A 26,257-nucleotide genomic window follows, 5' to 3' on the forward strand; every position below is an offset into this window, starting at 1 on the left:
AGGAGGACAGAAATGCGAGTGAAATTGTGTAATGTGACACTCATGATGGACACAAAGAAAGTTACTTTTTTTGCTGCCTTTAGGAAAAGTTTAGAAATTTATGGAGTTTAATTGAATTTTCCAGGTATAGATACGAATGGAAGAATCATCCATCTCCTCAACTCTTTTCTCCTTGGTGAGCATCAGCTTAAATCGAAGTTTCAGAGCAGCGGGTGTCTTAGTGGAGATTATCGGGGCTCCTACCTTTCTGTCTATTCTGTACACCACAGAGCAGAGGCAAGGAAAACTTTGGATTTTAGCTTGTGTGTTTTAATGTGTTTTAAGGTATATTTTGTGTATGAACTCTTAAAGTAAGGAGTAAGAAAGGTCTCTAGCTATTTGCAGGAGGCCGTTTTCCCCAGGGGCTCACAGTATTAAACATTTGTACATAAACTTGAATGGTTTGTCAGAACTGACAATTAGATGATTTGGGTCCTGAAAGGAAGATAATTTGGCCATGAAAATTGGGCTGGAATGTTGTGATATTCCCGTCCACCTGTACACGGTTGACAGGACTAGTGATTATTGTTTTACCTCCAAGATATAAATTTGTTTAAAACCTGTTTTTGTAGTTCTACTCCACATTTGTTCCTCTCTGTGACCTTATTTTATGATGATGTAATTTCCTCTTATGCTAACAACTAACTTTCATCTATCATTCCCTTTAAATCTGTTTGCCAGAACTTGCAAAAAAAAAAGAAAAAAGTTGAAGTGAAATGATCCATCAGTGATCCTCCTGACTCTGTGAATTCCTGTCTTGTGTGGGGTGTTACGGCATGATGCTCATGCCCTGTCTTCGTGTTCTGTCTCTACACCACCCTGTTCTGGACTTTATCAACATGTCGTTTGGCTTGGCCTCCTCCCAAAGTAAGCTTGAGTACAGCACGGAGTTGGCCGTCTCACTGTCCGCTGGGAGAAAGCTGAGTGATGTGCGCGTCTGTAGTCTGGATGTGTTGGTGGGTGCATTCTGAGGGTAGAGGGGATTGTCGAAGCCACCTCTCTCTCCTTGGACTGGGAAGCTCTGAATCATGCCGGCTTTTCCTGGAAGAGACCCAGAGGGAACAGGGCAGAGCCGGCTGGACTCTAGCAGGCCGTCTTAGCCGAAGCCTGGCCTCTCGCTGACACCAAGCTGGTGATGAGAGCAGTTCTTATTTCACCCGCCTTCCCTCTGCTCACCAGGTTGGCACGCTGCAGGCGCTTTCCTGTAACTGGGAAGTGTTTCCAGTTCCAGTCTGCGAAAGAAACAGATAACCTCACCCAGCTGAACTTTAAGAAGCAAGGTTTTAATAGATGCAGTGCTTTGTAAATCTGTTTGTACCCCTTTAAAATTTTACAATTTTACATGCCACAGTCTTAAACTTTAGTGGGTTTACTTGGGATTTTATGTGATAGACCAACACAATATTTTGGAAAATATGAAGTGGAAAGAAGAAACATGGTTCTTACATTTTCCTACAAATAAAAATAAAAAAAGAACATCCTTTGATGTAGAACTATGCAAAAGATGTGTGTTTTTGGTGAACCTTGACCTTCATGTAAGAGGTGAATATAACAGATTTTCTTCATTCATTGTCTTTAACTTTGTCCATTTTCCAATCAAGTCTGACCTGATTATCTGTCTCTGCTGGACTAGAGACCACTCCAAAGGCAGGAAGCAAACTAAAGTGCAGGGCATTCTGAGTAAATACAACCGAAACAAACAAGCAAGTCTATTGCTAGTGGAAGAAATGGCGGCTCGTGGTCTATAACCAAGAATCGTCCTTCTCCTATATGTTTTTATTTTTTTCAGAAATCAATGTGCACCATTATTTTTTTTTGTTTGTTTGTCTTTATTTTACAAGGACAAAAGAGAAATTGTACAACCTCTAAAGTCTGATGCCACTCGTTTTTTGTGTCATGAAGAAGTAAGGTGTGCTCATGTCTTCTTAAGAGGCTGTCATGTAGATTCCTGCAGCAGTTCTTGATGCAGTGCCACCACAGGCTAGAGAGTGAACAGTTTTCAAAGAGTTTGATTCGTTTGACACTGTGCAGTATGAAAACGAACTGCACCGTCTGAAAATGTAACAAATGTTGAAATTTTGGTCCCTGATCAAACGGAGCCTACCTGACTATTTGTTTACAAAGTCTCACATCTGAGCTGCGGGTCTCTGCAGCTCCTCCAGAGTTAACTTGGTCCTCTTGGTTGCATCTCTGATAAATATCCATCTTCTCAGTTTAGGTGTACGGTCATGTCTGGGTTTGTTGCTTCGTCATGGTCTTTCCAATTATTAGATGCTGGATTGAACAGTGCTCTCTCTATGAGCTCTATGAGTCACTATGGCACAATCTGGGCTACTTTACACAAAATCTTCATCACTGACACCCCTAGTGCCACAGTTGTGCAGTTGCTGGGGCTAAATATAATTGTGTCGAACTGTCACCTGCCTACGCTGTCACGTGCCGTGTTCAGTTCAGGGAAATCACTCTCTTCTGTGCCTGAGGTGCTGAGGATTGAGGCACGAAAGCCGATATTAATAGTAGAGTCCGTTTGTTGCTACAGGGTGTCCGCACTTTCCTGTTTTCTCTTTCTTTGTTTTGGCCGAGCACTGACAGATTTACCACTGGAGGAACTCCAGCATCTAAAACGGAAAATAGGCTCTATTGTTCAAATTGGTCTCTAGTGGAAAGAAAACAGACACTGTTCTGAAGAAAATAACAAGGGAGTAATCATGGTTTTCAATGTGAGTCCTGTAAACAGTGTTGTCATCGAGACATGTTTGTTATTTCTGTAGGAAATTGAGGGAATAGAGGTGTTTTCTCCTCTCAGTGAAGAGTCCCCCTGAGGGTGAAAGTGTTGAGTCCCAGTGAAAAGTTCAGCTTTCTCTTTGAGGAGGTTCTCATGTCTGAATCCCTAAAGAGGCTCGCTGAGCACCGGCGTTTGATTGGAATCAGCGGTAAGAGGGCTGGAGATTGCTCAGCGTATCCCTGCTTCACACTGTCAGATAACGTTAACAGTTGCCTCTTCTCACAATTTTCTTGTCAAGCTCCAGTGGGAAATTAAGTCAGGAGAAATAACTGCAGAAAGTGATCCAGCTCGATTTGTGAGCAAGTTTTGGCAGGAATCTGCAAAGAACTCGCATGCAGATATGTTATCTAAACTCGGAGAGGCTGTAGCACAGGCTGGGAGAGAAAATAAGTTGTATTTAGAACTCTATATAAAAATGTCATCAAAGGTTTTTTAATGGAGTTACATTATTTTAGTTTAGCCAGTAAAATGAAAACCAGTCACTGTACATGACTTTTAAAGTATTCACACCAGTTGAACTTTTCATTCAAAAAAGCTGAAATTCAAATGTACCAAGACATGGCTGTCCACCTAAACTCACTGGCCACAGGGGTTTTGACTAACCTTTTCCTCTGCATGTGCCTGAGAAAAAAAGTAAGGCACACCAGCATAAAAGTTAGATGGACCCAAATTTTTGAGCACACTGCATTAACGTTGCAGTTTTACAGTTCACTTTTTAAAAAAAATACTCCAATTAATGTAATATTGACATGTAAATGATTTATTAACAATCTAGTCAATGTAAAGTTTGTATTTGAAGCAGAATTACTGAAATAGTGCTTAAAATGCGGATGCTGAAATGTAAAAATCTCAAGATAAAGAAAATAAAAGAAAACCTAGAAGATGGTTTAAAGACAAAAAAAATCTTATGATAATCTCAAACTAAGCATTTCATTAAGTTCAAGCCATTTTTTCTTATGAAAAATTATTTCAACTCAGTGAAGGGAAACTTTTCTTCTGCAGCACTGAGCTATGTTATCCTCTCAACTTCTACTGGTGATGTGTTTGCTGTCATATATAGTTGTTTTTTTTAGATTCATTGCACTTTTTGTTAGTTTCAATTTGTTAGTCAGTGCCCAGAGCAGCACCTTGTGCCAAGTGCTGCTCTGGGCAAATGCCAATTTGACCCTTATCAAAAACCATCAGAGTAGTCACCGAAAGACCTATGGGGTATCAGGAGGCACTGCAGACATCCACAGATCCATAGATCCTTAGGGGGGGGAGAACACCTATTATTCTGTATCCAGTATAATACATTTATGCATTTCTTCAACTAGAGCTGATCATGTTGATGCAAAGATGGAGGGTACTAAAAACAAAATGATTCTGGAAGAAAACTTGTTTGAGACAGCAAAAGACTTAAAACTGAAACAAAAAATCACCTTCCTAAACATGATTCAGAGTTATGATGGACTCAGATCAATATATGTTCCTTTGCTAACAAAACCCAGACCTAAACCTAATTGAGAATCTGGAGCAAGACTCAAAAGATGATCTTCTGAGATGCTATCCAGACAATAATTTAACTGAGCTTCTGGTACTTTCCAGAGATTAATTGGAAAGAAATCCACTAAAGCTGGTGAAGACATACCCTTCACTCTATATAAACAGAGTGAAAGGTGGTTCTACGAAATATTGACACAGGGAAGCAAAATGCAGACCAATATCCAGCTATATATTTGCAGATAAATTTGAAAGCATTAATTGTTTTTCTTCCACGTCACATAAAATACCAAATGTGAGACATTGAAGATCTATTGTATGTACTCTAAAACCTCTCGTCAATATAATTTATCTACAAAAGGTTTATCTCAAAAGATTTGTTCATATTCAGTCAATCTTACAGTTTTTTTTTAAAGACTGAACTAAAATCTCTATGGTTTCCTTGTGGTTTTACCGTTATTTTGTTTGCCCCTTGAGAGTTGATTGGATGTACCGGTAAAAGATTATTTGATGCAGCAGAATAAAATGAAGAGCAGCCATACTAAAGTAGGTTTTTCATCATTTTAATCTTTAAACATTTACACAGTGATTCAGCTTATGGTGTTGTATTGAAAGAAACCACAGTTGTTAAAAGCTTTCCATTCCAACCACTAAATAAATATTGACGTGAACATGGTTAGAATCTGTAAATGTTCTTATTTTCTGAAAAATTGAAAACGACTATCCTCTGTGGCTTTTCTTGTGGTTCAGGTGCTAGTGCTTCTCATATTTTAAGATTATGTCTAAAAGACTTATCAGTGCAGTAAAGCTCTGTCTTCATATCTTTCTGGATGTGATACTTCTCTCCCCTGAGAATAGGAGAAAAGTCCCGGTGAGAAGTATCGCTTGTCATGTTTTGATGTGTATTGAAAACACATTGATTTTCTGGATTTAGCTGTCACTCAAATGTTTCCTTGTAAAAAAATTCCAATAAAGGATTCCCTACAGTTTTGGGGAAATAACTGACAAGTGTGGAAATGTGTAGCTGTTAGATGTGGAAATGTCAAACGTATTCTCTGTGAAGCCTCAGAACAAGAGATTCCCTTTCAGTTCTGAGCTTCAGGGCTTCACTGGTTGTTCTCCACGTCCTTGGAAAGCCAAATCTTACCGGAGCAAACCCCAAGGCTTAATGTCAGCAAATTAATTATGGATTCACCCAATTAGTTCACAAACTACTCTGTGTGTTTGAGGGGAAAATGATTACTCTCCAAGATGATGTCTCTTCTCAGTCCTTGCCCCAGTGAGCATTGCTCTTCTCTTAGAGGAACTGTGTGTGTGGGGGGGTTTGTCTGCATGTGTGAATCGACACGCAGCAGGCAGGTAGCATGACCTTTTTAATTATTCAGCCACCCAAACCTATCCACAGCATCCACTTTGGCTTTTATCACCAACACATTTCTGTTTATAGGATATTTCTGACGTTCTGATTTTAATATAGATCGATAAGCACCTAATCTAGTCTAGTGGATTAATTGTTTTCTGTGAGTAATTGTATCTGGTAAATTCAGGTTTTTCTGAAACTCTCCACAAGTGTGCCAGGTATAGAAATGGACAACTCATAATTTTCTTCACTACTCTGTCTGAAGTCTAGCAGGGATCACTGTGTCATGGTCAAGTTTATGGTGTAATATGGTTTTTTCCACTTGTCACATTAAGCTCCTGATAGTTTTCACTGTACTCTTTAGTAATTTAGAAAGTCTTCTGTAACCAGTTCTATCAGTTTGCTTAGGTCATCGTGGTGACAAAAATCACAGTTCTGCTTGGGCAAAAGTTCCCCCAGATTATGATGCTGCCACCACCCTGCTGCACTGTGGGTTTGGTGTTCTTCTGCTGATGTTCTGTGTTGTTTTGTCAATATGTTACCTTTCATATGTCAAAAAAAGTTTAGGTTTGGTTTAATCACACCATGACACATTTTTTCCTCAAGGAAGAAGACTAGATGTTTGACCTGAAAGTGCTTCTTTCAACTCTGGGGAATATAGGAGATTTTATCTGATCACATAAACGGTGGAATAAGGTGCTAAATGATTAATGTTGGTCCCATTTCTTTGCATTGCAAAATTCTGATAGTTTTGTTTCTCTGTTGGGCTGCGTTGCACCTCTAACACAGCAGTCTCTGTGCATTTGCCGATGTTGGGAAGAGTTTGTCTCCCATGGATGGCTTCACTGCGAAGCATGATTATGCTTTACAGACTCAATCATAACAAATATGGATTTCCACATTTATTGTCTTACCATCCCGTGGACAAACATTTCTCTTTCAGGGAGCCGGGGGCCACACGGGCCGAGAGCTTTATCAATCATTTGACTTCTAATGCCTCCTAAATATTAGGATTCATGTGTATGACCTTTGTGTTTGGATTTAGCATGCAACTTTGAATACCCTTTTAAAATGTGTGTGGCTGCACTACAGACTTTTGCTCGTATTCTTGTTTCACACTTTGACTAGATTACTTGAAGTGTTAATTGTTGAACGATGATGGGATGAGATGTTTGAATCTCACAACCATTCTGCTCATTGCTAGCAAAAAGTAAATGGAGTACAGAAGAGAGGAAGTCCATGAGAAGTGGGCCTCTGTGCACATGAGCACTTTTTCCACCTTCCACCCACTTCAACTCGTTTTCATGTCTCACACATACGCACGCCCATGTATCTGGAAGACAGCCCGGTGATTGATGACTCTCTGTGAGAGACCTCAGAGGCAGCAGCTCTGCAGAAAGATGGACAGTTGAAAAGCAAGGAGGAGGGACTGAAAGACGGCTGAAATGAATCAAATAGCATGGTGAGGTCGAGCTGCAGCCGTTAACATGCTGAGGCCACCGTCTTGCATTGTTTGGTGGATTTGAAAGTAACTTTATAAACCAGCTTCCTCTTGACAAAAACACTCTTTTTTTCTTTTTTTTAGTTCCTTTATGACTATTTTTCAAGAAAATGCAGTTCTTAAAAAAAACAAAAAACATTCATACTTTGTGTAGTTTATCAATTTTTCTCACCTTCCAACCAAAAGCATTAATATATTTTGGGATTTTATGTGATGGAAAAAAACACAATAAAGTGAATAAAAATGTGATGCGTGTTCCACACCTTTCACTCTGATATATTACCAAATAGTCATCAAATTTGATGGTATATTACTGAGAAACTCATCTAAATAATATAAACTAAATATATCTCTCTGTGTCTAATCTATATTGGCTTTATTATGCACGAGTGTAACTTGCATAGAATTACTGAAAGAAGCTAGCTTTTCAATGGTATTCTCATTTATGGAGATACATTTCTAGAAATCCACAGATACTATGCTATTCCCTCTGAGTTGATTTTAAGTACCCTCTATTGGGCTGAATGTGCAATTACATGTCATGTTATGGGACAGCCTTATTTTGTCAAGCTTAAGTCTTGCCCACCTCCTTCACATTGAATTAATTCAATATATGTCACATGAATGAGCTTTTAGTAAAAAAAACCTACAATGTTTTTTCAAAAAATGTACTTGAGATGTTGCTGCAAGTGATGAAAAACATGGTGAGTCAGATGATGTTGCAGATGTGTTTGCCAAATTGAAGAAATTTGGAGCGCTTAGAGCATCAAAGTTTTGTCACTTTTAGAGCAAACAAAGCACTTTGTCACCACTGTGTGTGAGAATGTACGTGTGTGATTAAGGGATTTTTCAGCATCTGCTGCCTGGAGCTCCTTCTGAGCAAGAGGCAGAGCGACTTTGTTGTCGAGGTCTCTTTAGTGCCTTCCAAGTCAGCATTTTGCTGTGCGTTTACGACAATAATGTGCATTTTTTTACACCGCGTGTCTGTGTTTACCCAAGCCTCCTTGTGTTTGTAGGTGTATGTGCCGAGGCGGAATGCCCCGGGGAACAGCGCTGACTGTGCACTAGGAGTCTGAACCTTGTCAGTGTTTGTGGCTGAGGAGGAGAAGGAGGAGGAGGAGACGGAGGAGAGGTCCCCACCAGCACGCCGTGCCGAGCAGTGTTTGACGCCATGTCCCTGACTGACAAACATAAAGTGAAGAGACAGCGACTGGACCGGATCTGCGAAGGTAAAGAGACCTTCTCATTATCACTCCTCACGCTTTTCGAGATTATTTTAGGGAAACTTTTCAACAAACTATTGTTTTAAGAATTGCTTTTGTGCATTAAATCATTTTTTTAAATCAGAAATGGTATTTCTTGATTATTTTTATTGGGTTTCTTTCAGTAGAAGGTGTGTGCCAGTTAGTTATCAAAGTGGACTGTGGTTTTAAAAAGTCAAGTCTGCAAGAATTTTCCATCAAATCATGCCTTTGGTTTACTGGCATAAATGGCTGGAGTGACCAAAGTTCTCTTTGGCTGTATGAGCATCGAAGCACTGTCTTCCCAGCACTTGCTGCATACTACCAGTCAGCTGGCTGAAAGAAGGCTCTTATGGTTAACACTCACTTGTAAGAAACACAAACTTAATCATTTGACCATGGCATGTTATGGTGTGGAAACTAAAAATAATACCGCATTCACAGCATCCTGCTGTGAGAATGATTCTGCCACCCAACATGTTTTTTTTTTCTTGAAGTAAAGCTAAGAAGCTGATTAACCAGGTAAGATTCCTCAATAGGGTATTTTACAAAGAGTAGAATGACAAAAAAATATATATAATAATATATAATATAATATAACATAATAAACACTTGAAAAGTATTAAAAACATTAAAAGGTGTTGATTTTTTATGTTTGCTTAAAATGTCTCAAAATAACATATTTGCATTCATTAGCACAATTCCTTAACACCAACTTTGTGTTCAGGCTGAAAAGCTCACTGTACGTCTTTAGTTGCCACATGTATGTTGCTTAACTACTTTCAAAGACTGCACAGATTTATTTGTCTATTATTTATGTTGTTGGTGGCAAATTTTCTCAATGTAGTTATGACCTATTTCTTTGCTGCTCTCTGGAGGTCACCAGCTTCTGTAGAACTCTGCTGATTAAGTTGGTGAGGCTTTAAGTTTTGTCAATGCAAAGTTATTGCTGTCATATTTTAATATCATTATCAAACTGTTATTCAAAAGTCAGTAAACTATATTTTCTTTAGTCTTTAAACTGGTAGCTAACGATGGGCACATTAGTATTTGTAAAATAAAATCTATTCAAATGTTTTGCCAAATTGCATCATTTAATTTTTTTCCCAAAATCAGAGGGTACAAGTATAGCTGATTCTTAAAAAAAAAAAAGAAAAACTGGGTAGCGATCATTATTCTTTTTCCAAAGAAACAATGTGAAATTTAATTAGACTTCTCTTCCGTTCTTCCTGTGTTCACTGAGCTGCTGGCAAAATCAGAAGCAGTAAGCCTGTTTTACTCGCTTTGGAGAAATTCTCCTCCTTTTTCCTTTTGCTTTGCTCCTCACACATACCTTTCCTCTTTGTAACCTCATGGTTGTATTTTAACTTGCAAATGTGCAAATGAATATATGGTGATGATTCAGGGGAGTTTTTCTTTAGATGGTTCTAGGAATATTCAGCATTTAGAAGTTTTAACTTCTCTGTTGACAGAACTTTCCTGAAAGTATTTTTGTTCTTTTTTGCTTTGATTTCTCAGGTATTTTAACTAATTAAAAACTTGATTAAAAACTATAAAATATGTTCCTCTTACCTGTTTTAAGTAGATTCATCCATCCATCCATCCATCCATCCATCCATCCATCCATCCATCCATCCATCCATCCATCCATCCATCCATCCATCCATCCATCCATCCATCCATCCATCCATCCATCCATCCACCCACCCACCTACCTACCCACCCTTCACCTTATAATTGTTTCTAGCTTTTTAATATTTTTTAATATTTAATATTTAATAATAATTTTAATAAGGATGTCCAAACATTATTTTCACTGACTGCATAATAAATCCTCATTTTGCTTCAACTATCCTCGGTCTTATTAACACATTTTTATCTTCCATTAGTGAGGAATATTTACTTATTTCAATAATGTCCTCCTGGCACACAGCATAAGTCTGCTGTGCTGCAGAAATCAGTGCATGATTGTTGACCTCTGCAGCTATCCAGAGATGAGACTGAGATCTCTGCCTCACTTTGACCCTCTCAGTTTGACCTGTGGGCTGTTTGTGTAGGAGTATCTCTTATGTGACTTATTGTTTTGGAGAAGCTCTCAACATTTGAACTGAGGTTCGACTACTGCAGGGGCTGAAACACTTTCATTTCTGTTATGACTGTTAACTGCACCAATTTTTATTTAGGCTTTAGGTTGTGGATTGAAGAGCAGTGGGGACCTAGACATGGAATAGGAGTGCAGACCCTCCCTCCCCCAACATTCTGCTGTGCACATTGTTACAAAGTCAGTCCAGGCGGCAGATTCTATGTGCCTTCCTGTGGGTGAAGTTTAAAGCTTGGCGAATGTACATTTTCAAACCCACTTGTTTGCCTCCACCTTGCATATACGGGTGTGTTTGTGTGTGTGTGTCAGTCAGACGGAGTCCTGAGGTAAAATCATCTCCACTCTGCCGTCTGGGTCCCCGAGAGGCTTGTTAAGCTGCTGGGCCCTCCTGGAGCCGGTGCAGGGAGGAGGCAGACATGACTGCGGTGCTGGAAAATGAAGCTTTATGCACCATTACCCCCAGTGCCAGCATATTTGTTTTGGTACATGATGCAAGCACCTCAGCATTGTGCACTTGAAAGGAAGGGCATAAGCCACACTTCCTCTAAAGGCTCATAAACTGGTCCTTGAAACATTATGATTCCCCTACAAACACTGCAGAATAATATTCAGCTGTCATACTGAGTGCTGGTTCGTATTTTATCTGGAGTCTATGTGATGTAGACCAACACAACCTACTGTATAATTGCAAAGAGGCAGGAAATGATACTTGGCTGTCGGATTTTGCTCATATAAATCAATATAATATCCTATTCACTCTGACACTCTAAATAAAATCCAGTGCTATGTAGTAGGCTGGAAGAATGAATGCAGCAGGTCAGTGACTTGATGCAATCTGCTGCTTCCTTTGATAGAAAACGTTTTAAACTAATTTGCATCATGAACTGAACTTAGTACACTGATTGATAACTGTTATCAATTGGACTGTATATATGATTGAATTGAACTGAATACACATCAAGACCAGTGAAAAGAAAACCATGAGTTTTTCCTGCAAGCCCTGGACTGGACGGATAAACGCATTGAAGGATTATTATACCAAAATGCAAATCAAACTAACACAGCACGTTAGCCTGAGCACACGACTCCCACTGGGGTTGGAGCATCAAGCTGTAGGAGGGCTTTGCTTCAGCAGGGACAGTGAAGCTGGTCAGAACTGAGGAGAGGATAGATGAAACTGAATATGGGGTAAAACTGGAGGACAACATGTTAGAGGACAAAAAAGATTTAAGGCAACAACCCTAAGCATACAGCCAGAGCTAACATTGAATGGGTATGTTTATGTGTTTGAATGGTCCAGTCAAAGTTTCTGTAGCAACAGTTCACAGCCAGTTTTCACAGACACTCTCCAGACTAATTTTTATGTTCCAAATGAAAAGTATTTATATGTGACTTAATCATACTTATTATGGGTTAATATGATTAATTTTATGTCATATTTGTATAAACAGCAGTATTATATTCAGGTAAAAAGAGTCCACTCCATGTCAGATTTCAACATTATGAGGCAGTTATTTGGCAGTTATAAAAGCTTTAATATTTCATAGCGCAGCTGTTTACATTTAATCGGGGGGATCCTTCTTGATTAGATGGGCTGTTAAAGTCCAGCTGCTGAATTTGTATGTATTAAACACCTGAGACAGTTTAGTGATTCCTGTGGGAACGACAGTTTGTCTGTTCTGAGCTCAGAGAGACCTTAGCAGCTGGTGGTGCTCTGCCGTTGCAGACAAAAGTTTGTGATTTGACTATGAATATAACTCTGAATTCAAAACTGCAATCCATATCCTCTAAATTAGAACACACAACTACTAAGTACGGGGAAGCTTATCAGGAAGAATCTCAAGCAGCTTGTAAAAGTTGTGCTTTTTTTATTAGCTTTCTTCATCTTGTTATTATCTTGTGACAGTACTCTCCTCTCATTGCTGAATAACTAGAAAATTCATCCAAAGGCATCCATTACTACTTCTGCAAACATTGCGGTGCTGTTTTGACGTCTATGTTTTCCTGCACACATGGGTTGCTTTTGGGTCGTAAACCGTTCACACAGAAATCTGATTGTGGTCTCATTTAATTAAATGAACGACCACGGAAAAAAAATTTAACTGCTCATCAAGTCCTGGTGTGTGAAAGTAGCTTAAGGAAACATTTTAGAGCTCCTAGCATAAAGCTGAAAGCTGTACCTAATGCAAATATGAGACACAGGTGGGACAAAACATTAGAAGTACTAGTTACACTGCCTTTTTGTGCTCTTTTTAATGCACTAATTTTATGAGTCTGATAACAGAATACAGCGTTTGCATGACATTTGTTTAAATTACAAAAAGTTTGGTGTGTGAGACAGTGTAGATTTGTTGTGAGCTATTGGCTGGGTGAGTTGTTGTGCTGTCAGTTTAACACAGATCTGTTGCAAATCAAGCAGCTAAGTTAGATTCATTCATTATTCATCAAGTTCCGTCTTAAAAAAATCAGCAATTACAACTGAAATGTATGTTGAGGTTGGTATAGCTATATGCATTCATATCATTTTCCTTACATAATGATTCCCTAGCAGTCCTTTATGCCAAGGAATGGACTGTGCCTTTTAAACAGTTTTAACAATTATAGTAGCAGTTGAAAGTGTATTATTTAGATGTTTTTTTTTCAGCATTGTGTATTTTTTCAAGAGAACATTTTTTTCTGCAGAACAATAGATTTGTCTAGTCAGAATTTTTCCATTGTGTTGCTGTATCTGTGAAGGAACGGGACAGCTTAATTTCCAAGAGAAAAAGTAAAGAGATGCCACTACGACTTGCACACTTTTCCTCCGAACAGGGTCTGAAATGTAAAGCCTCACTATGATGCTGGAATACGCAAACACAAGTACCCACAGCTCTCCAGATGGTCGTCATAAAGGATCAGAGAATCTATCCTCCAGCCACCTTGGTGAGGGTGTAAAAACAAATAAACAGCTTGTGGTTTGTTCATGAGCCAGTGACCAGGCAGAGTTGTCCCACTGATTGCATGTTGCGGTGTGATAAGGCTGCCATGGTGATTGTCTCAGAGCATAGGGGGGGAAACACAAATAAAGGGAGCTTCTTCTTTTGCTTTCCCTCGCAGGTAGAATCCTCACAAGACAAGGGAGTCACTCATCTTAATCCAGGTTCCCAGTTTAAACAGGCTCATGGCTGGCAAACATCTACAGAGGAGATAAAGCCGTATAATTCTTCCTGTCTTCTTTCCGTGTTTTTCCACAGGAAAAAAACGATCCGCCGTTTTCTTTGGATCATATGCTTCCCAAAAAAAATAAAACTCAGCTCTCATTTTATGCAAAGAGAGGTTTTTATTTATTTGAATTATACCATCATCCAAATTGTTCATTAAGGCTGTGGGATCACAAATGAAGTATCTACGGATGCCCGGTGGGTAGATGACAAGGCCGATTAAGCCATTAAAGTCCTTGATATGTATTTAACATAATCTGGCCTGTCTGCAAATAAGGAAGCATGGAGCTGGTTGGGAATGCTTTTTATCAAAAGATGCTAGTTGGCTCAATCAAAGCCGCTGCTGGGAAGCATGAGCGTTATGAGGAACAGAGAGCAGCTATCTGTCTCCCTCTGTCTCTCAGGGGGAAGGAGATTCATTTCTGTCGTCTGAAGAGATGAGGAGTGATCTGCCACGGCCCCTGTTCCTTTCAGCCTCAGGTCCTTTCATGTTCCCATCTTAATTTGAGCTGATCCAATGTTTATCATTCTGCAACGACAGGGCTGAGAGCGAGGCAGGGACAGTTCTGCTCCTAAACCAATTTTTTGATTTTATTCTCTTTGCTGAGATTGTTGTTTTGCTCGTAGACTGCAATATTCCCTCCCTCTGGGTTAGATTGGAGCTGCACTAATCTTGTCAGATAATGTTTTAATCAACGTCTGCATTTTATTCGTAGTGTGCAACATGATGGCACTTTATGCTGGTATAATTAGGAATATGATTTATCCGTATCAGATTCTGAATGAGAGAGGAGTTATTACGCAAATAATTTTACGTTTCAGAGCTCCAACATTAATATTGAACATCTTGAAACCAATCAAAGCTCTGCTGGGAGAAATCAGCTTATTCTATTTTATAGTATGTCATTATTGCTACATGGGTTTTTAAAATGAATATAATGTCATTTTAGCATTTATCTCAGTTACTTGATTGACACCTTCAGTCTGTAGCTGTGCTAAGTTTAGGCAGGTGCTCTCGTTGAAGAAACCTTTAGATGTTGTTTATTGGTCAGTGCTCTGTCCAAACTGAGACATTTTCTGATGTTTCCATAAGTAAAAGTTTTATGTCATGAAACAAAGAAACTTCTTTTTAAAGGCCACAAGATGGGTCTCTCAGGTTGTTTAGGGAAGGAGAAGCTATTAGCTCCCAGCTCAACCAAAAAAGAAAACCCTCAAAGTTTGAACAGTTTATTAATTCATTATTAGTAGAGTATTAGTAATTATTAGTAATAGAAACAATCACAGGTCACTTTAGAGCAATTTAGAAAAACTAGGACGTAGTTGAGCCATCTTGTATTCCTTTCACTCCTGTGGACTTTGCAGAATTTCTTTTCTCTGTGAACAAAAATAATTTTATTTTACACTAAATTTATGACAATATCCCCACTATGGAGACTTGGTTGCCTGGTTTAGGAACAGGGAACAGGGAGTTTAGGAACAGTTTAATCTGATCTTTACTTAGAGTCCAGTCCCTGAGTGCCAGTGTCCTACAACCTTCAATTCAACACACATCAATCAAACATCAACTGGACTGCATGCTCAGGAGACTGTACAGCTTGTCAGTTGAGGCGTATCGGACTCCTCAACTGCAGATGTGCTGCAGACTTTTTTAAGTCTGCTCTCAAGAACTGGATTTTGACACTCCTGATCTAAACTACACCGTAAATGTTAACTTAACTTCATGACATCCTTTCCCTGCATGGACTCTAGATTTGCATATTTATGATTAGTAAAGGAAAAAAAGAACATAGCTAGGTTTCTTTTTTGTCCTGCTGCCAAGCTAATGACCTAAAAGGATTTAATTGCTCTTTTTATACATTTTTGTAGCTTATGACCAAGTGAGGCAGTATAAGAACTACAGGACCTGATCTGTGCTTATACTTTTGGAAGTGTCAAATATAATAGTTTGAGAGATGGTATCCTGCATGTGTTTTACTTGATGACATGTTTAGGAGGTAATTCCATCATTTACATCAGATATATTAAATCAGAAACATGTAAAACATGTAGGACACTTCTCGTAGAGTACTCAAACTGGACAGCACTAATCTAGAAAACATAATTTATCTGTCAGACTCCATCCCAACCAAATTATTAAGGTTGCATTTTGGCGTCCACCTCTTGTTAGATCTGATTAGCATGTCCTAAGTGAATGGATATGTTTTTCTCACTTAAGGTGGTTATAATTAAACCTTCACTGTGTAATATTTTTTGATTAGAGTGTTCCAACTTTTAATTAAAAACAATATGTTCAAAATATAGTTAGTATTTAATTTTTTTTTCATTAGCCAGTACTACTGAATTAATCTTTTGATTTGTGGTTACAATTTAGCATATTTCTAAATCGGACAAAGCAGTAGGCATTATAGTGACTTTATTAGGATGCTTTACAGCATCTTAAGCCTTTTTTTTAAAATAAAAAGTGCTGGAGGAAATACAGACCTTTTATAAACCATTAACACCACAGGAAAAATCCATGAACGTCATATTAGATTTTTCAGTCCTCGACAGCTGAACCACTCTATATATCTGCCTAAAACCCCAGCTGAGCTGAGCGTAGCCTGCTTTCATCTAACTATACAATTTACCCTTTTTCCACCTTTGACAGGAAAATCACATTTTTCTCTCCATCCTTTCCCCTCTCTAATACACTCGTTCCCTCCCTCTTCTCTCACTCAGCTGCACACTCCTCATCCCTCCAAAAAGCAAGCGGGCTGTCGCCTCTCCCTTCTGTCCGCCCCATCTGCGATGCAGTATGGGCCGCTGGCTCGGTAATGATCGGCGGGCTGAGCGCGGGGCTGCACGCGAGCCCAAGATGCGGGCCCCCCAAAAATGAAAGACGAGGCTCCACTCGCTTGCTTCGCCGAGCCTTCGAGAGGTCTCACCCCGCAGCGGTTCGTGCTCTTCCTTCTAGTTGTGCAAATGTGCGACGTGCTGCGTCACACTCTGCAGAGACGTGCACAGTCTCGATAACACAGCAGATGCACATAAACCCTCCGAAGGCCATCGAACCAGAATTGGTACCATGTGTTTTGCCGTCCCCCGCCACCCCCTCTTTCCTCCCTGCCGCTTGTGTTCTGGTGAGGAAAGGCTCAGAGGCTTGTTAAAACTTTAATATACTGTACAATCACAGTAATTGAGTGGAATGTTGGAGTTCTTGCAGCCGCAGCTTTAATTTATGAAGTCCCCATGAAAGTTTAATGTATCAGCAGTTGTAGGGTCGCCACAATCTAAATCATTCGGTAGCTATCTCTGTTCTGCGCGGGCTGCCAAGTCCTGCCGTTAGCTTCTGGTGCCCTAGAAAGATGGCCAGATTGCTCTGAAGCGACGAATGTTCCTGGACGTCTGTTTAGCACATTGCACCTAAAAGTCTTTGACAGAACTGAACGTCTGTTTGTGTGTGAGCACCTTCGGTTATGACGTTAATTTTGATGTTTTAAGCAAATACAGCCACAGTGCATTTTGGATTTTCTTGTTTTGGCTTTTTTTAAACTAAAAAGCCAAAAAAGATCATGGATCCCTGTTGCTTGGTGATTGTTGGATAAACTGCTCTCCGAATTACGGAGCAGCCCTAAGGCGTGTCAGCGAATGCAGAGGAGATGGATTTAGTAATCCAACTCCTGCTTATATATTGTGGGGAAATATGATAAGTTGCATGATGAGGGTATATACCCAATGTCCTTGCAACAGTTGTACCAACAGAGGCCTAACCATACTTGTGCTGTTTATAATTAATAATGTTTTGTCAGGAAGTGGGCATCTGAGTGACACACTGCCCTGGAAGGGGCTTATTAAGAAAAGTTATTGTCTATGATTGCTGTAGAGAAACAACATAGTGATTAATGGTGTCTTTTGTGGTGTGGAAACGGGGACACTGAGACTCAGACCTGCGAGGATATAGTGCTGAGAAATTACTACAGGGAAGCTGTTATGTGTCTAATGAAAGGAAACATTCATCCAATAACTGCAAGGGGCTGAAGAAAAAATAAAATCCTTCTATCTGTTTTTTGTTTTTACTACTTCTTTAATTCCAATGTGGAATTATTTCACAGAAATTTCACTATTTCTGATATTATGTCATTGTTACTAGAGCTGCATGTTATCTGAAAAACAGGTCATTGCAGCGTTATTGTTGAAACGTTAACCTACAATTCTTCCACTACTTTCTTTGTTTTACATCATCTTGATGTCGGCTCCTCTCTTTGAGGTTTTGCATGTTGTTCACTAAGATCAGGTGAATGTTGCATCAGGTGTGAGCATAAAGGACAGTGCAGGTCCATTCATTGTACTAATACATTGTAGTCAGAGTTCAAATGAGTAGCACCCAAAATGTCATAAACCATCAAAATACTACCCAGTCCTTTGAAATTACTATATTACACACATTAATATGTAATGGCGGTTTGATAAGCTGTGCTACTCTAATTATTAGGTAATGGAATTTCTTGAACAATACTGGGCTTCTATTGCATTTATAGCTGGAAATCGACAGTTTGCATATTTACCATATGAATGACAACCCATTCATATTACAGTTTAATATGATGTTGGCACCCTCTTTGCAGCCATAACAGGAAAACCTTATTATCTCTTCAAGGGCATTTTTTGTTTACAGCAACACAAGCAAGACTTCATAGATTTCATACACAGCCAATGAAAATCATAGACACAAATTGTATATAGTTATTGAATGTGCAGTACTAAGTGGGCAGCAATAGTTAAAACTAAGCCCGCAGCATTATGGTGACAAAATGCACATTTAGATTTAAATATGTTAAAATAATTCATAAATTCAATAAAAGATCTGCTAATTGGAGATGGAATAAAAGTTATTTGTTGTCAAGAGACTTGAAATAACTCTGTCCTGAAGGATTCCAACTGAAAAACAAGGATGAAACATGTCTCTGTTTTTGGCTAATAGTGCGCTCTATCATCTTCCTGGCCTGATGTCGCTCTAGTGGAGACTTGCCTCCCTGTTTTGAGGAGCCCAGCATTGTTAAGTTCTATTTTTCCAGGTTGATATGCAAATGCAGAAGGTCAAAGCTGTTTGCAGTTTTTTCTATGAGGGCATTTGTGGGCTCAGACACTTTTGTTGGATGAGATGGTTCATTGTTTTTCATTTGAAAGGTGTTTTATTGTGCAAACCAGTCAAGTTTTTCCACACTGGATTTACTCATTGACATAGTTATGCTTTGTGTGCTTGTGCACAGTCCTGTTGGAACAGGAAGTGTCTATCCCTACGTTGAGTATGAAATGGTCCAAAATGTGTATTCTTAAGCAATAAGAGTTCTTGTCACTTGAACCAATGTCGCTTGAACTGGGGGGATTATAATCCCCCCAGTTCCAATCTGTGACTCAATATTGTCAGCCAAGTACCTTTCTTCTACAACTTAACCCATACTTATCCTTTGGAGTGCAAGACAAAGAGACATGATTTGTCTCTCCAGAGGACATGTCTCCACTGCGCCAGAGTCCCAGTGGAGACTCTTAACATGGTTTTATGTGCCATGTTAACATAAAACCCATTCAGCCAAGCTACCTTCACACTGTTCTTGAAGTTATCTCAAGGCCATATGAAGTTTTAGGTCTGCAGCTATGTACGCTGCAAAAAGGGGTGACCTGTGTTGCTCCTCTGCATCCACTGACTCGGCTGTATGATTTAATGTGTCCTAACACTTTTTGGCTGAGTTGCTGTCATTTCTGATTACTCATTCTCATTGTTGTAATACCACTAACAGCTTACAGAGGAATATTTAGTAGCAAAGTTATTTCATGACTGGAATTATTGCACAGATAACGTTCCATATGGTGCTACGCTGGAATTCACTGAAGTCCTGTGAGTGATCCATTCTTTCACATATATGCTTACCTAGGTGGTGTATTTTATACACCTCTAGAAGTGGACGTGATTGCAGCAGCAGATGTCAAAGTTATGGATACGTGAGCAAATACCTCTAACCGTATAGTGGATGAATATTAGAAATGTAACGCTTCTCTTACTAGGAAAAGACACTTATGTCTGTTTCTGTTTTCTTCTGAATATATATCCTTAAGTTTATTACTTTTACTTTACTGTTACTTGGACTGTGTCAGGTTTAAGTCTGGTAGCTCAAAAAGATTTGAGCACATTTTTAGTACTCTGTTTTCAGTACTTCCGGTTATCTGCTAAAATTAAATTCTCTCTTGTAGCCTAAATGAACTCAATTGTGTTTTAGAAAACAGTTTCCTTTTTAATCTAAGATCTCCATGATCCTTATGACTTCAATCAAACACCTCAATCAAACTGAAAATAGCTCATTTTGTTTCTTCTTTAGTCAGTGACAGCATCCAGGCTGAATTATGTGCCACTGTTGAAGAAAAGGTGAAGACTGTTGAGTTTTGAATCAGCTAATTTCTCAGATCAGCTCTATCTATATCTCAGTAACTTCTTAAATATATTTTTAACAGTCTTAAACTGTAAATCGTAAGCATTATTTGTATGTACATGATGTCTTTGCAGTGTTTCTGATTAATGTAAGTCAAAAGGCCCAGTCACCTTATCTCCTTTGTCACGTTCGTTCTACCTTTAGTTATAGAATCCTTCCTTCTCCTTCTAAAACCGTTCCAATATCTCTTGTCACAGCACATAAACACTGGCAGTTACCTCTCAATGGTGGCATGCCAGATAAGCAATGTTTGCACATCTGGTGTATTTGGTATGTAGCAGGAAAGTTCATAAAGTTTGTGTTCTGAGAGCGGAACAAGTCAATCTTGTAATACCATTTATGGAATATTTCTGAAATAAATCTAAGGCCTGTGTCAACCTTTTAGCAATATTGTCAATAATTTTGCTATGACCATCCATATGTTGTACTTATTAAAATGTTGGTTTTTCATGTCTGTATATAAAATTACATCTGTATTCACCGCAGACATTATTGCACACACTTTTATTGCATTCTTGTTTTATGTCTCATTTGCATTGATTTCCTTGTTACCTGTTATGCTTGCTGAATCATTGGTTCCAACTGACTTTTATATTAGTCATGCTGAAATAAAGACTACTTTTTCAGGACCTCAGGATCTGAGTTTTATTAATAAGAGAATACAAACAATTAGAGGGTTTTTTTGTACAGCAGCAGTCATAGCTTTTTGCTGGATATTTATTTTTGAACTGAGACCTTATGCGTGTACTTAATTGTATCTCCAAATCTTTTCTTAAACATTAAATTATAAAAGACTTAATGCTGTTATCTGTTTGAGTAAATTTGGACAAAAATAAACGTACAAACTCGCGCATCATGTTTTGCTAACTTTGGGTTTAAAATCTCACAAAATAAGTCAGACTCAATGTTAATTACTGGAGTTGGTTTTACTAGTGCACAGTTTTCTCTCACACCCTTTCCTTCCATTCAGCTTGCCAGAGTTTGCTTACATGCAGCATTCTATAAACCGCCAGTTTCTTTTCTTTTTTTATTACTAATAACCATTTGCGGCTTAGCCTTTTTATTGAGGCTTATTGATAAGAAAAGTTAGCACTTTTCCAAGTGAGTGTGTAAGATATTCCATATTGTCTTTTAGCTGTTTTTTCATTTTCTTTTATATATTTTTGGGTTTCATGAGTAAACGAATGAAGTTATTTTTATAAACTTCAATCCCTTATTAAAATAAAAATAATACTTGAATACTTGTTAACATTGGACTATACACCAGTCGGTATGGAAACTTTGGGAGTATGCATGTTCTGTAAATGCATTTGCCCAGTAGAGGAGGCTCTGTATTCTTCATGGTTGAAGTGGAGCATGTCCTGGTTTTCTTCTAACAGCTATCAGATTAAGTGTAAGCCTCAGAAGTACTTGTGGGAGTCGACTTTGTTGCATATCCCTCCCCATCTCTCTGGGGATGTGCAGAATGTCACCCCCCCTTTGTCCTCCTCTGCCTCTTGGGTAAGATCCAGTCAATCCCACAGGGATATGGGCTGCAGGCCAGTAGAGAGGTGAGCAACAAACACCATAAACAGTGTAGTTTTACACTCCCTGAACACACCCCTGGGCCTCTGCAGACTGCCGGCTACTGCACTATCTAGACCAAGTGATGTCACAGGAGCAGTGGATTTAAGCAGGTTTTAGTTTGACGCTAATCCCCTCGTGGTGAGCGCAGTAAACGAGAGGACAGTCCCTGCCAATAGCATGCATGCATCAGCCCCCGTTGGATTAGTACATCTCGTCCCCTCCTCCAGTCTGTTGTCATTGTCCAGCATGTGTTTTTACCCCAATTTCTTACCCTCAGTCTTAGTGTGGGATGCCCAGCACAAGCATGATCCCAGCAGAATGGAGTAGAGCCTCACTCTGAAGGTGTGTTATTTTTCTGCCAGTATGCCTGCGTGTGTGTTCTTTTTCTATCATGTTGTATGTCTCTCTCCAAGGATTTCTAATGTTTCCAGGGCTGAATTATTTAGACAGGCTGCCAGCAGGGAGCTACATGATAGCTCAGACTTAAGAGTGAAGGGAGGGAGGGGGTGTACAGCTGCAGATCAGGTAAGAGGGTACCTGCTGCTTCACCTGTCCTTCTCTCCTCCCCATGTCTCCCTTATGATTGGGGGGGTCAGTGTAACTGGAGAGTTTGAAACCCAATACTCGGCTCTATTTTCCGCTTTTGTAGCTATCCTCATTATTGTCTTTACTGATGCCTGACTTGAGCGAGCAGTCGCATTTTGGTGGCTCTCTGGGCCAGCAGGTCGCTGCGTGGAGCGAGGGCCAGAACGACAGGCCGGCAAGTCGTTGTTTCTACTGCGGTACCATCGAGGGGCGAAGGAGTTCTCTGCTGCTGAGTGGTAGAGACAGCACAACTGGTTTTCTTCATCAGCTAGACCTGGCTGAGAAACAGCATCAAGGTCTGCATGGACAGCAGCTCCTGAGGAAGGGCTCTGTTCCTGATCTGAGCAGTAACCTCTACCTGAGGCAAGCCATGGCAGGCCGGACCTCAGTACCAGCTCAAGATTACTACCTGGCTGACGCTTCCTTATCTGGTCAGCCACCTGAAGAGTCTGGATTTTACAGGGATAACCAGCACTCACTCACCAGATCAGCCTCGCATTATGGAGGGGTGAGGCCTGCGTGGGATCAAGGACAGGCAAGAGCCACACCTTCTATATTGGCCTCTGCTTCTGCACCTACATCCGTGCCTCCTCCTCCTCTCCCTCCTCCCCCGCCACTTCCGCCCCCTCCTCTTCACGAGCTGAGCCGTTTGTACCGGGAAGCTCTGGGATCTAAGATGATCCCAGACGTCCAGCGTATTGGTGGCAGTTCTTTTACTCCAGCCGCTATCTACGGGGTCCAGCCCCCTCTTCCCATTTACGCCTCTGAACCGCCGTCTCTACCTGCACATCAGGTTTATAACAGCATCACCAGCTTGCCCCTGGAACCTCGCCAGCCAACTGGCATCGGCTCAGTGGTGGACCCAGTATCTCAAGTGATGGACGGAGTTCTCCCACGAGCCTATGGAGCTGTGGCCTCCCAGAGGCTGCCCTATGACCCCAACTATGACCCTGCCTCAGTCATGGTGGCCGCCACAGCTGGAATGCCTTCCAGCCTGCCTCCAGTCCATCCCAGCGCTGCAGACCCCAAGAAGATGGTAGACCCTACCTTTTTGGCTTTCCTGCGAGCCGAAGGCTTGGCTGAGAGCACCATCACTCTGCTGCTGCAACACGGCTTCGATTCCACGGCCACACTGACGATGATGGAGGATCACGATGTTCGGTCTGTGGCCCCGAACTTGGCCCAAGCCCGTGTTTTGTCCCGCCTGGTGATGGGATGTAAAACAGGCGGCGCTGCGACACGTACCCGGTCTAACAGCTTTAGCCATCGCAATGACCTCTATATGCAGCCACAGGGGCTGACGATGGACACCAGTCTGATGCAGCAACCCTCCACTACTATTCAGACCGTATCTCCGAGAATGGGGGAGTTTCTCGGCCGAAGGCCAAGCAGTGCTCCTTCTCAGCATCTCCTCGAGACCACCACCTACCCCGGGGCAAGGCCACTGGCAACTGGAGCTTTCCCAGTTAGCCCTGGAGGATACAACAATGTAGTGCCTCAGGCAAGACCTCTCTCTATGTACAATCCCCACACCGGTCTTGCCATGTCTGCGCTTGGACAGCAACCCCCACCAGCCCCTGGCACTCCCGGAACGGCGCCCAAAACCTTCTCAGGCTCCTATTCCCCCATGGAGCTGATGAAGAGAGCCCCAAACCTTCCCCCGGCTTCTCCCATTGCAGCAGCGAGCCCCCTCCACAGTCCACAGCTTCTCCGGAAAGGGATCAGTGCTGCTCCTGAGAGCACCATCGTTCCTTCTACCTCCAACACCACTCTCCAAGGGCAAACTACCACCAACAACAAGCTGGTTGGACGTCGCACCGGTCCACCTGTTATAGTCTCAACCATGACCACCGCACCCGATACAAGTAATGTGAAACCTCACATTTTCATTACTTATTTTCTAAAATCTTAAGCTTTAATATCTAAATCCATATTGTTTGTTGATAACAATAATTTCCACCCTGTGATTCTACTCTTAGGATAAATTTGTGGTATGCAAAATTGAAATCACACTGACATTGTTTTTTGGAGGAGCAGCATGTAAGATGACTCTGACAAGTTAAGCTGCTTTGCTCTGAGAGGTTCCTCTCCAAATTATGCAACTATTTATACATGTATTGCACCAGAGTTGTGTCATTTGCCAGAGGGGATTGTGTCTCATCACCAACTTGAAACATTTCAAACAAGCACCACTCAGTTTTTTTTAGGATGCTTGTTTTTAATTAAGTTGGTGGTCAAATTTTCTATGCTTTCATGGTTGTTTTGCTGGGTTGTGGTGAAATTTTAAATGATATGCCCACTTTGTTGTAGAGTCCTCTCAAAATACATAAATATGAGGTAGTGTTCAGCAGCCATCCTTCAAATGTACTTTGCCTTTTGAGATAGTTTTTTTTTTAATACACCGCTTGTTTTTAGTATGTAAGAGACGTTGCTGTCATTCTATTTTACGTTGTACTCTCACCTAATCTAGAGCTTAACAGTTAAAAATCCAATTACACTAATTGGATGTATGTTTGTGTAGACTATAATAGGCAACTGGTTTTTGTAGCTTCAGCTGTGTTTCTGTAGTGCAACACAACTCAAAGACATTGCCTTTTTCTCTTTGCCTCTTTCAAAATTAAATTTAAACCGTTGTTTAATAAAAAAAATATGCCTTATTCTCAAATTGACTTTTAGTGTTATCATTAGCAGCTATTTTTTGTTGTTCTTTTCAAATCAATATATCAAGTATTTTTTGTGTGTTTTTATTTCTCAATTAATCGCAAGTCATCAATTCTTCTTTTGATCAGTTCACCTTAGCTATTTTTTCAAATAATCTAAGCTATTTTCTTGCTTAATCAAAACAGCCTGCATTCCTCTAAGAAAAGAAAAGTTATTTTTTTAATATACTTTTACATTTGGTATCACTGTTGCATTGCAGCAGGAAGGTCCCGATGCAGAATCCCAGCCTGGGGTCTTTCTGCTTGTAGTGTCCATGCTCTCCCTGTGCATATAAGGGATCTCTGTTGGTTCTCCAGACTTCTTCCCCAGTCCAGAACCTTCACTGTTAATTGGTAACAGTTAATTGTGTGCATGCACAGTTTCTTATTGTGTGCCATCCAACAATCCAACAATCCAGCAGTGGATGTTCTTAATTACACTTTTGAAATTATGGCCTTGGTTTAGTCAAATTATAGCACAGTATGGTGTTTAAAATAGCTTGTATTAATACCTACATAGTAAATGTAATTAAAAGGGAGTGAGTTTACGTTGCACTAATTCTGCACAGTACCACATATAGAAAAATAGTAAATTAGCGAAACATTGATCTAAACATTTCCATAAACCCCTTTGCAAAGGAAAATGTAGGAGACAGATGTGTCTGACTGCCTAGTGTGCATTCAGCACCTTAAAAAAGCACTTAGGCCAGTTTTATCTTTCATCATTAACCCCTGGGTGTCATCAGCTGCTTCTCTAGCAAGGCGCCTGTGCTGCTGTGGTTTGCGTCTAAGCACATATTTATTGTTGCCTAACTTAAATTTCCTTGATACTTTAGAGCTTTTCAGTCTTTAAAAACTTAAAAAATCTTTATTCACCCTTTGTCCACTGTAGTTGTTTTGAAATTGTAGTTTTTAGATGGAACTGACCAGTGATTGGAGAAAATGTCAGTTCTCACACATCAACTTGGAGAAAATCAATCCAATTCAGTTTAACTGCATGCTACCTCATACTGAGCAAGCATGCAGCAACAGTGAAGAGGAAAAACTTCCCTTAAACAGGAAGAAACTTCCAGCACAACCACAACCTGACTTTGTACAAGTGCCCATATCTACCATGACTGACGGGTTTGAAAAGACAGAGCAGATGCACATAAAATAAACAGAAGAGCTGATGTAGGAGTGCTTCCTAAGTTAAAGAAAAGTAAAAAGCAGGAGAAAGAGAGAGATTAATTTT

The 26,257-nt window shown here is 40.1% G+C and overlaps 2 protein-coding genes across 5 annotated transcripts in view; both read left to right on the plus strand.

Moving 5' to 3' along the window:
* LOC116727473 (C-terminal-binding protein 2) overlaps positions 1 to 26,257 on the plus strand; it is a 114,030-nt gene that overhangs the window by 35,741 nt on the left and 52,032 nt on the right. For 3 of the 4 annotated variants that reach the window (XM_032574922.1, XM_032574925.1, XM_032574926.1), the window contains exon 1: positions 8,339 to 8,396. In XM_032574922.1, coding sequence (XP_032430813.1) covers positions 8,339 to 8,396 — 58 coding nt within the window. Of the gene's footprint in view, positions 1 to 8,183; positions 8,397 to 26,257 lie in introns of those variants that run through there. The other variant, XM_032574921.1, reaches the window with a different exon arrangement.
* Positions 21,672 to 24,262, plus strand: LOC116727472 (verprolin-like). The gene has a single exon (XM_032574919.1). The coding sequence runs from the start codon at positions 22,413 to 22,415 to the stop codon at positions 24,234 to 24,236; it is 1,824 nt and encodes a 607-aa protein (XP_032430810.1). The 5' UTR covers positions 21,672 to 22,412; the 3' UTR covers positions 24,237 to 24,262.

This window comes from Xiphophorus hellerii, chromosome 10 (assembly GCF_003331165.1).
Source record: "Xiphophorus hellerii strain 12219 chromosome 10, Xiphophorus_hellerii-4.1, whole genome shotgun sequence".
Classification (NCBI taxonomy): Eukaryota; Metazoa; Chordata; class Actinopteri; order Cyprinodontiformes; family Poeciliidae; genus Xiphophorus; species Xiphophorus hellerii.

Excerpts from the sequence above, each read along its gene's own strand:
- LOC116727472 (XM_032574919.1), top strand. The coding sequence starts at position 22,413 with ATGCCTGACTTGAGCGAGCAGTCGCATTTTGGTGGCTCTCTGGGCCAG.